The sequence below is a fragment of the Ursus maritimus genome, unplaced genomic scaffold (assembly GCF_017311325.1).
Source record: "Ursus maritimus isolate PB19 unplaced genomic scaffold, ASM1731132v1 scaffold_16, whole genome shotgun sequence".
Taxonomy (NCBI): domain Eukaryota; kingdom Metazoa; phylum Chordata; class Mammalia; order Carnivora; family Ursidae; genus Ursus; species Ursus maritimus.
The window spans coordinates 53,365,390-53,375,965 of NW_024424008.1; the positions used below are offsets into that span (position 1 = coordinate 53,365,390).

General features: G+C 44.5%; 1 protein-coding gene across 4 annotated transcripts in view; it reads left to right on the top strand.

Annotated features, from left to right (window-relative positions):
* Positions 1–8,564, top strand: part of USP28 (ubiquitin specific peptidase 28) — a 57,817-nt gene extending 49,253 nt beyond the window's left edge. For 3 of the 4 annotated variants that reach the window (XM_040631207.1, XM_040631208.1, XM_040631209.1), the window contains 7 exons: positions 367–506; positions 2,672–2,850; positions 2,985–3,063; positions 3,870–3,949; positions 4,479–4,602; positions 6,023–6,218; positions 7,308–8,564. In XM_040631207.1, coding sequence (XP_040487141.1) covers positions 367–506; positions 2,672–2,850; positions 2,985–3,063; positions 3,870–3,949; positions 4,479–4,602; positions 6,023–6,218; positions 7,308–7,483 — 974 coding nt within the window. In that variant the 3' untranslated portion in view covers positions 7,484–8,564. Of the gene's footprint in view, positions 1–366; positions 507–664; positions 851–1,888; positions 1,985–2,671; positions 2,851–2,984; positions 3,064–3,869; positions 3,950–4,478; positions 4,603–6,022; positions 6,219–7,307 lie in introns of all 4 variants that reach the window. The other variant, XM_040631210.1, reaches the window with a different exon arrangement.
* Positions 8,565–10,576: the final 2,012 nt, after the last annotated feature.

Below are 10,576 nucleotides of genomic sequence, written 5' to 3' on the forward strand. Positions count from 1 at the left end.
GACCAGCTCCCTGTACTTTCTGTCGGTTAGTTTCCACGGTTTTTGGGGTTGTGGGAGAGGCTATGAAAACTATTCTCCAAAGACAATCTTCCTAACAGAAGGCCGGTTGTAGGAAGCCTTCACTGACATAAAGAAACAGGACAAAGTTGGGAGCACGTTAAATTTTCCGGAACCATCAGTGGGTTCTTGCTGAAGTAGATGTGTCTGAGTCACTGATTTCTAGAGGACGTTTGCATAGCTTTTGTTTTAAAAGCTTTTTGGAAGGGTTGTAGATGAAACTTAGGGTGTGTCTTGCTTGCCTTTTACAGCACGTTCTAGACGTTATTTATCGTCAGATGCTAATGCCTTTGTACCATTCCTTATCAGAGCCCTCAGCAGCCTCCTCGCACGGGGTCCGCTGCTTGGCGTCGGAGCACGCTGTGATTGTCAAGGAGCAGACGGCACAGGCCATCGCAAACACAGCGCACGCGTATGAGAGGAGCGGCGTGGAGGCGGCGCTGAGTGAGGTGACAGAGACTCAGAAGCCCACACGCAGGAGGGGCGGGCTTGCAGCAGTGACCGCCAGTTTCTTGCATTCCTGTTATTCTGTGTCTCTGCTGTATTTAACCAGTCCCTCTTTCTCTCCTGTTTTTTCTCACTCTTTCTCTCCGTTCTGCTGCCACAGCTTAAGGAAGCTGAACCCGAGAAGCCCATGTCCCCGGAAACAACCCTTGCAGAGCAGTCAGAGCAGCCCCCAAAGGCGAAGGACGCAGAGTCTGCCGCCCCGCCTAATTCTGAGGCCTCTGAAGTCGAGATTCCCAGTGTGGGAAGGATTCTGGTTAGATCTGATGCAGATGGATATGATGAGGAGGTATACAGAGGAGTGCAGGGTTCAGCTGCCTGTCTCCAGTCTTCTCTTTCCTTCCCACGTGACCCAGTGTGCTTGTCGAAGGTGTCTGGCAATAGTTAATATTGGAACAAAGAATGAACAGGAGGGCCTGTCTGGTTTTGACCTTAGTTACCATTTTGTAAAAGATCGCCTCGTTCCCACCCCAGTGTATAAGCCCCCGGTATATATCTACCCAGGCGTATACTGATGGAGGCACCAGAGTCTAGGTGGCTCAGAGAGGTAGTTAGCTCTCTTCTTGGTATTATGAGAAAAAAAAAAACAAAAAGCCTTTTAAATTAGGAGTCTTTGTCTTTGGTAATATTAGTCCATTGTTTTTCCCCCAGATCTAAAATTTTCAGTTGTCTAGTAAGCAAAACAAATGTGAATTGAAGTTGTTTTTAATTCTAAAGCTCTCAGAAGGAGCTGTGGGATCCCAAGTCACTTATGGTCGGTCCCCTTTACAGTTGGCACTGCACGTAGCAGTCATGAATCCTGTCCCTCAGGGTTCTGTTTCTTCCTGGGGAATTTTTTTTTTTTTTTTCAAATCATTGAAAGGTTTTGACTTTATAAAGTCATATTTGTATACCGCCTAATTTCCAGACTATTTTAAATGTACTAATCATTTTAGTAAAACTCTAAAATATTTGTGTCCTAGGATAGACAACCAAATTACAGAACTCCACTGGAATTCTCAGCACGGACACTTCCCCTGGGGGAGCCATCATTTAACTCGATCCTTTAGCAGTGCCGTTTGTGAATATTCTCAGATGTCCCTCTTTGTTTGCCTGCTGAATTAGAGTATGTAGGAACAGCTCTTCTTGGGCGAGGTCTGGCCATGGTGCACAGGGACGGGGCTGTGGGTGTGCGTGGGGGCAGGCGTGCAAATCTGGGCTGGCGGCAGATGCCGGCCACGGGCACGCAGCCACTCTCCCCTCAGCAGCACGCTCGCCTGTCTTCCACTCTTCTTTTGAACTTTCCTTCTCTCCTTTTCTCTCTGTGTTTTGTGCCTTCTTGTGGTAGGTGATGCTGAGCCCCGCCATGCAAGGGGTCATCCTGGCCATAGCTAAAGCCCGTCAGACCTTTGACCGAGATGGGTCTGAAGCAGGGCTTATTAAGGTATCTCTTTTTAAAAATCTAATCCTTATACCACAGGTATCATAGTAACGGGGCCATAATTGTATTAGGTGGTTAAAAAAAAAAAATGGGACGAAGAATGTTTTTCCTTAAAGTAACAACTAAAACTCTGTTTCTGTTCAAACTGAGGGACAGGATACTGACAACGCCTCCCCTTGGTGCTAACGCAGCGTTGGCACGCTATGCCAAACTATGTTAGGCCTGGCCCGGAAGGCTTGCTGTTGTCCTTAGGAAATATCTATCAATAAAGCTGGGGAGGAGACATTGCCTTTATGGTTTGGGAGCCATAGTACAAGAAAGTAGACCAAGCATTTTAAGGTACCTGAGTACAATTTAAGGTACTCGAATAAATTGCATTTATGTGCATTTTAAAAATTCAGGTCCTCGGGACTCAAGGAGACTAATTAAAACTAAATATTTGTTTTTCTTAAACCCTTATGAGAAAAACGAGTTTCTCCCAAGTGCAGGACATGTTTGGTGCCATAAGAGTTCTGTCCCTTATGAAATGCAAACAACTCACAGATTCCGTGGTTGCCTCTATAATTCCCCAATACGAATTTCTTAGAAGTCTCCTTGGAGTTACGAGAACCTCTCTAGCCCGGAGACAACAGGTTCTGTGAGCAGAAACCCCAGTGCGCCCTCTTCTGACTACAGCTTTGTCCTTAATAGGCATTCCATGAAGAGTACTCCAGGCTCTACCAGCTTGCCAAAGAGACGCCCACTTCTCACAGCGACCCTCGGCTCCAGCATGTGCTGGTCTACTTTTTCCAAAACGAAGCACCCAAAAGAGTCGTAGAACGGACGCTCCTGGAACAGTTTGCGGATAAAAATCTTAGCTATGATGAAAGGTGAGATGAGAATGCTCAGGCGCGTCACCCTGGGTGACTTCTGGGTCAGGCCCAGTGACCCAGAGGAGTGACCTCCTCTGACGGGAAAGTGGTGCCCTGCCCCTCTCACTGCTTCTGACCCTTGTCCCACACAGATCCATCAGCATCATGAAGGTGGCTCGAGCTAAACTGAAGGAGATTGGTCCAGATGACATGAACATGGAAGAGTACAAGGTGAAGTCTTTTCTTTAAGTCTACAAAACAAAAACATTAATTCTTAAGTCAAACTGAAAATTTTGCATTACCACAGACTGACTTGCCCCGACCCCCACCCCCCAAATAAACAGCTGGGTGAGAAGAGAGAAGTGATCTTTTCTGGCCCTCAGAATAACCAGTTTTTTGTTCCATTCTTCTATTAGAATAAATTAACACTTTATTTCCTTTTAATACCCACTTTAGCCTTGTATCTAGGCAATCAAATTCTTGATTCATGGTTTTGGTTTGTTTTAAAATAATACCATTTGTGAATAATTCTATATTTGAAGTGAAATTTCCGTGCATTAAAATGCATATACAACTACAAATTTCCCAAAAAAGCATTGCGTTAGAAGTAACACAGTGTTCTGTGACACCTAGGTGTGCCCGCAACACCAGCTGAGCTGAGTGCTGAGCTGGGCGGTCAGAACAGCGTTGTCCTTCCGTGTTCCCTGCACGTGCACATTCTTGTGAGACCTTGACAGGCATCTGTTTAAACCAGAGCCACATGACTTTGACAGGGTGTTAGAAATCAAGATAATACATTCTAAAGCTCCCGTGAAATAAATATTTCTGTTTCTCAGTGGAAGTAACAGGTCACTGAAAATTAAGGTCAGTCATGGACTTTTATTGCGAATGGTGAATACAGCATTATCGAAAAGCTTTTGTGTTTGTGGTTTTCGTGCTCGATAAACATCTGTATAGAGTGTAAAACTGACCGTGGCAGGAAGTGTAGAAATAGTTTATGGTGACCATAATCACTAATGGCATCCATTCCTTTTCAGAAGTGGCACGAAGATTATAGTTTGTTCCGGAAGGTGTCTGTGTATCTCCTCACAGGCCTGGAACTCTACCAAAAAGGAAAGTATGTGGGCCTTTTATTTCTCTCCGATTATTGGTCAAGGCACTGTTAACTACTGATGCCCAGCCGGGAGTGCCGAGAACCATAGCCCTGCATCCTCTCCCCGCCCCACGCACCAGGGCACCTCTGCTTTTCCCACTGTTTCATGAAGCATCACACGTGCTTTTTCATCCTTCACGTGGTAATAGATATGGTGGTAAAGATCTGTAATGGCCAGATTTTCCTTGTGATAAATGAAGATGAACTCAGAAAATGAATTTTGGAGTTGGGGTGGACCTTAGTAAGCATGCAGTCCCCTTCTTTGGTGTAGAGTCGAGGAAAACGGAAGCACAGGGAAGTTTCATGATTCACTTTGGGTTTCTTGACCAGTTTGCAGCAGGGCTGAGAGTGGCCACTGTCTTTGGCCCTCAGGCTTTTCCCAGCACGCCCCGCTGCCTCTGTCCGCAGGACCTTTCCATAATTGCAGCCTTATGAACGTTTGTACTGGGGGACAGAGAGGTCAAAGCCCTCCATTGATCTACCATGTTCTCAGGTACCAAGAGGCACTCTCCTACCTGGTCTATGCCTACCAGAGCAATGCCGCTCTGCTGATGAAGGGGCCCCGCCGCGGGGTGAAGGAGTCGGTCATCGCTTTATACCGAAGAAAATGCCTTCTGGTGTGTACTATTTGTAGAGCCTTACGATTCCTATTAGTTTATTGTCTTCACCTCTGTTCCTTGAAGCTGCAAAGAAATACAGCTTAGGAAACAGAATGATTTTCCATAGGTTTTAGATTTTTCTAAACTCTTAAGAGTAGTTGTACACTGAAACAGATGATTTTAAGTTACTTAAATGAATATCATTCTTCTTCGACCCCTGGTGGAAGTTAGGATGAGAAGCAGTTACCCCCTTTTCTGCGCCCTTTATGTATACCTGCGTCACCGTGTCTGTCACCACAGTGCTTCTCTGCTGGATCGTGAGTTCCTTGAGCACAGACCCTTTCCTTCTTCCGCTCTTTCCTCTGTGCCTGGCACGTCGTAAGCACACAACAGATATGTGTTGAAGGAATGCAGTGTTTTTTCTGTGTTCTGTGCTAAGCTAGTAGATGAGAATTTTAGCAACTTCTGAGTGACTCCAGGTGTTTTTTTAATGGTATAAACCATAGGAATTGGTCCTCTTGTTCTGTTAATATCACTGTCGTGCAGCACTAAAGTCTAGCTTGGCCTCTTTTGCATTTGGCAGTCACAGGGAAGGGCATACCCATATCCCCTCGGCCCAGCCGAGGGTTTACACAGGTGCTTGTCCTTCGGAGAACTACAGAGAGCTGCCTTGCTCTCAGACTGTGAGCCCGCTCGGGTCCTCCCTGCCTCCCAGCAGGATTGCCCATCCTGGGAGGAGTCCAGCCAGCATTTCTGTCACTGCCTTGTTAATACCAAATGGAGGAGTTTAAGTCATGGCATATATTCGTCTCAAGAGCTTCATTTTCTGATGTATGCTCTGATTTCTGTATCAGTTGTAGGGTGTGGCAGGGCATTTTGAAGCTGAAAAGAGGGCCTTGTAGAGTTGGCGGATCTGAATTTTATTGTGCCTTAAATCACCAGGTACAGATGACATTTCGAATGTCCGGCTCAGCTTCCACCGGTCGGTGGTAATAGTGATTCGGGTTCTTCCCCATCACTGGCTCGCAACCCCAGTGTGTGTTAGAGTCACATAGGGAGCGTTCACACTGCGGCAACTCCTCCCCAGACTGTCAGACCAGAGGCTCTGGGGAGGGGCCTGGGCATCAGCATGTCTTCTGCAGGTGATTCCGATGCTCAGTGGAGAGTGAGAGCAAGTGGTAGGCAGGACCTTGACTTGTAAGGTTAGTAAGTGGGTCACAGACTTTGCTGCAGTAGAATCACCTTGGGAGCTTTTAAAAAAAATCCCAGTGCCCCGGTCACCTGCACACCAATGGAAACAGCATATCTGGGGTGGTTTGTAAAGACGGCCAGGCAATATGCAGTAAATTTGGGGAAGCACTTGTTTAGGCTCTTCTAAAATAGGTATTTATCTTTTTCAGACTGTTTTCTTTCCGCCCACTCTGTCTTTTACCTGTAGGAGCTGAATGCCAAAGCAGCTTCTCTCTTTGAAACAAACGATGACCACTCTGTAACCGAGGGCATTAATGTGATGAATGAGTTGATCATTCCCTGCATTCACCTTATCATTAATAATGACATCTCCAAGGATGACCTACATGCCATCGAGATCATGAGAAACCATTGGTGCTCTTATCTTGGGCAAGATATTGCTGGTATGTTGTTGTCGGTGCTTGCAATAATTTCTACGGCTCTTTAGACTTTTAGAAATGGCAGTGTTTTCACTCTCAGCACTGGTCATCAGACCTTTGTAAAGGCTTATTGCAGTGGGTGGGTGAGTTAAAGGTGGATCTGCTCTACTGAGACAAAGGGTAGGATCCTAGACCTCTGTCCCTCAGCCTCCCCTTACCTCCTCTGTGGTTGATAAGCACCTCCACAGACGGCCTGCAAGCCCTGTTTGAGAAAATTACTCCTCTCCGGGAATGTCACCCTTGTAGTACTTTTTCATCTGTCGGAATCTGCTTATGTAGCTTGATTACGTGGTAGTGCCATAACTAAATTTTCCCATGACTCATAGTTGCAAGACAGAGCCCCTGTTATTACCTAGGATGCCCTCAAGATTCATAAAATGGTAAATGGAATTGGCTAGCTTGTTCAAAGCATTTTGGAGAGGGAACCTGAAACTAGTCCTTTTTAGATGAATTCTGGTAGCCTTAGAAAGTTGGCATATGTTCTAATATGAAGCCTCTTTGTTAGTTTCTCACCGATGTAAAGATATTATACTGACTTGCTAGCAAGTATTCATGTTTATAATATTTACTGGAAAATTCTGTAATTAGTGGTTATGAATTTCCTTTTAATGTCTTCAGTTTTCCTTGAGACTGCATGTGACATACAGCTTTACTTATAATGCCATGAGTACACACTCACGTTTTAATCACTGAAAGGAAATAGCACCATTATATTTATGGCGTAGAGTATCTTATCCACTTTCTCAAGTTTTAAAAGGATGATAGATTAGAAGGCCTGTCAGTGAAATGAAGATTTAGTGTTATCCTGCCACACGTCACACGGTTTAAAGCTGTGACCTAACGCTTTGGTACATTTGGCAGATAGTCTTTGCTCCTGGTTGGGACTAAAGAATCATCATTTGTTGTTAGCTGGCCGGCACGATGCTTTGACCTTTGAGGTTGGGGAATGAATGGGCTCTATGGAAGGCCTTCCCAATATAGTTGCAGGCTTAACTGGTTTTTACTCAGATACTTGGTTAGTTGTATATGTAACCATCCATTTTCCCTCCACAGAAAATCTACAGCTGTGCTTAGGGGAGTTTCTACCCAGGCTTCTGGATCCTTCTGCAGAAATCATTGTCTTGAAGGAGCCTCCGACCATTCGACCCAATTCTCCCTATGACCTTTGTAGCCGATTTGCAGCTGTCATGGAGTCAATTCAAGGGGTTTCAACTGTGACAGTGAAATAAGCCCCCACATGGTCAAGGTCCAGTTTGGTCTGCGGCTGCCTGCCTGTTGCACAGAAGTTGTTGTCACAGTGTTTCCCCTGGGGACGGGATTAGGTGGGAAAGTAAGATTCAGATCCAGACCCCAACCATGCTCTGCGTGTAAAGAAGGATGAAAATAAAATTGCACTTTTTAGGTACAGAATCAGACAAGCAATTTCACTAAAAAAGACAAGAACCATTGCATATTAAGGTATTGAATTATGTCAGAAGACCTGAAATGCCTCTTGTACCTGCAAGAGTGCTTGGGCTTCGGTGAGCCTCTTGCCACTTTTAAAATTATCCTTCAGGCATAAATATTTTTGACAGTGGAATAGAAGGGTGATCCATCAAAGCCTGAACCGGAGGAGCAGCTGCTGTTATTTTATCAAATACAGGTGACATTTAGAAGTTCTCAACTGCAAGAGATGAGAAGTCTAAAGCCCTGCCTGTGTCTTGACAGGAGATGACAGTGGGTTGCTGATGAACTGCGCCCTTTTACATGTGGGTAGAAATACAAGGGCACGTGGCAGCAAGATGCTGCAAAGTCAAAAGAAAGCCGCCTTTCCTCTCTTCTCTCTCTCTCTCTGATTTTATATTTTTAAATAAACCAGAAAACCTCACACTCGGTCCCGAGTGAAAGAAAGCAAAGCACTAAGGCCTATAGAGAGAACAGTGTCATGAAGCGTGATCGAGACAGGATAACGTGAGAGCTGGTCACCATTTCAGTAAAATCTTCTAGCATCCGAAAATTGTCCGCAACAGATGTCTAAGGCTGCTGCTGGCCCGAAAGAACATTTGGATGGCTCTCCCCCCCCCCACTTTTTTTTTTTGCTTCGGAAAGATAAGGGCTGTGGGTTTGTAAAAAGAAAAAAAAAGTCTATCTATCTATATATATATGTATATGTAGAGAGAGAAATATCCCCTGTTGACCATTTTTAAAAGGCCCCAGATTGGATATTGTGTTTTAACCAAATTTTAACATGAATGAGGGAATAGTGGGTGGGATGAACACTTGATACAACTATGCAGATTTTATAAATGTGCAATAAAAGTATTTGTTGTACCTTTGGTGTGTGGTATGGCCTTCATTTAAACACATATTTTCCGGAAATGGGGGGGCTCCATAAGCATTTGTCATGTCTCAGTTTTTCTCCCTTAAAAGAAAAAAGCGGTTGGAAGCGCTGAGAATCTTGATGGGGGAGAAGTGACTCTCGAGCAGCCCCTGGTGGTGCCTGGTGTCTCCATGCTGTTTGCTAGTTGCATTGCATGTAAGTATCTGTGGTGCAATTTGTAGAATCTTTTTTTTTTTTAAGATTTTATTTATTTATTTATTTGACACAACACAGGCAGGAGGAGTGACAGGCAGAGGGAGAAGGATTAGCAGGCTCCCCGCTGAGCAGAGAGCCCAGTGCCAGACTCTATCCCAGGACCCTGGGATCATGACCTGAGCCGAAGCCAGACGCTTCACCGACAGCCACGGAAGCGCCCCTGTGATTTGTAGAATTTAGAAGGGAAAAAACTTTTCTCTTAAAACGGACTTTCGTACATTTTGACTGAATGAGCAGTAGGCCATCTTTTCCAGAATTTCCAAAGTGCTTTTGTGTTTCAAAGCTCACTGCAGAGATAATTGTTTCATGGGAAACTGATCCATTTTCTTACCGTTGATTTGCTTTACTGCGTAAGCTTCTGAGTACCACCCTTTGCTGTTTCCTTTTTAATCTCTGTCATTATTGAGTACTACGCACAGCTATATTATTTCACTTATTGTAACAGCCCAGGGATGATGGTGGGGACTGGTTTGTCCAAGGTCCTAGATGTTTTAAGTAGTGAAGCCAGGATGCTAACTCTTGGGGTAGTCTCCCTTCATAGCCTTTTAACAACTGCTCAACTGCCCTTGGTAGTCTTGCAAAATCTTTCGCTTCGTGCCTTTCCGCATTCGTTACTTCCTGGTCAGCTGTTGGGAATCTACAGTTGACCAAGAATGGAGCAGATGGACATTTGTATGTGTGGTGTTGGGTACTTTCTGTCCTTTGGATCCACTCAGACCACCAGGTGGAGTGCTGAGAAGTCATTTCTTTTTCCTCACGTTTGCTGGCTGTTTTAGATACAGCCTGGTTTCTTAAGGGGTCCACAAACTCAGGCTAAGCATGTTTTTTACGTGTTTCAAAGATTGTGAAAAAGAAGGATGAGGGCTGGGGTGAGGGAGCTGGGGGAAGAAACCTACGTGACTCTTAACCTAAAATGTTTCAAGGGTTTGCTCAGGGCACTTGACCTCAGCATAAATTCCCTTGACACTGGTTTGGACTTTCTGTGGTTCGCCTGAATCACAACCTGCTTCTGTTAGGGTTTGTTAGCTCCTTTAAGAACTCTAAGCCGTTTAAACTCTTTTTTACCCTACTTGCTTAAAGAAAGAAGTGTGAAGTAGACGCAACAGTTTAAATAATGAATGAACAGGAGGCAGGGCCCAACGAAGCAGAGGTTGGATAGAAGGGGCAATTCACTGTAGCATAGTTTAGCCATTTTCATTGCTTGGTTTACTGTTCTTTCTTTGTATAACTATACCTTACAATTTATTCTGCTAATTGTCATTTGAATTGTTTCCAGTTTTTGGCTACTACCCATAATGCTGCTGGGAGCATTCATGTGCATGTGTTTCAATGCCCATATGAATGCATTTCCGTTGGCGTGGAACTGTGAGCAGAACTCCTGGGTCATAGGGTATATGGGTCACAGGGACAGAGGGCCGTGTCTTTACTAGGTACTGCTTAAGTTTCCCAAAGCAGTTATACCAACTGAAAACCCCTCTCCCCGCAGTTTACGAGCTCCAGTTGCCCCATATCCTTGATAAAATTTAGTTTTGTCAGTATTTTTGATTTTAGCCATTATAGCTGGTGCGTGATATTGTTTTAATTTGGACTTGCACGCTAACAACGTTGAGCATCTCTTTATATGCTTATTGGCTTGGGCTATTCTCTTTCGTGAAATACCTAGTTAAGTCTTTTGCCAACTTTTTTTGTTGGATTTACTGTCTTGCTACATATTGATTTGTAGGAGTTTTAAAAAATAGCCAGTTAT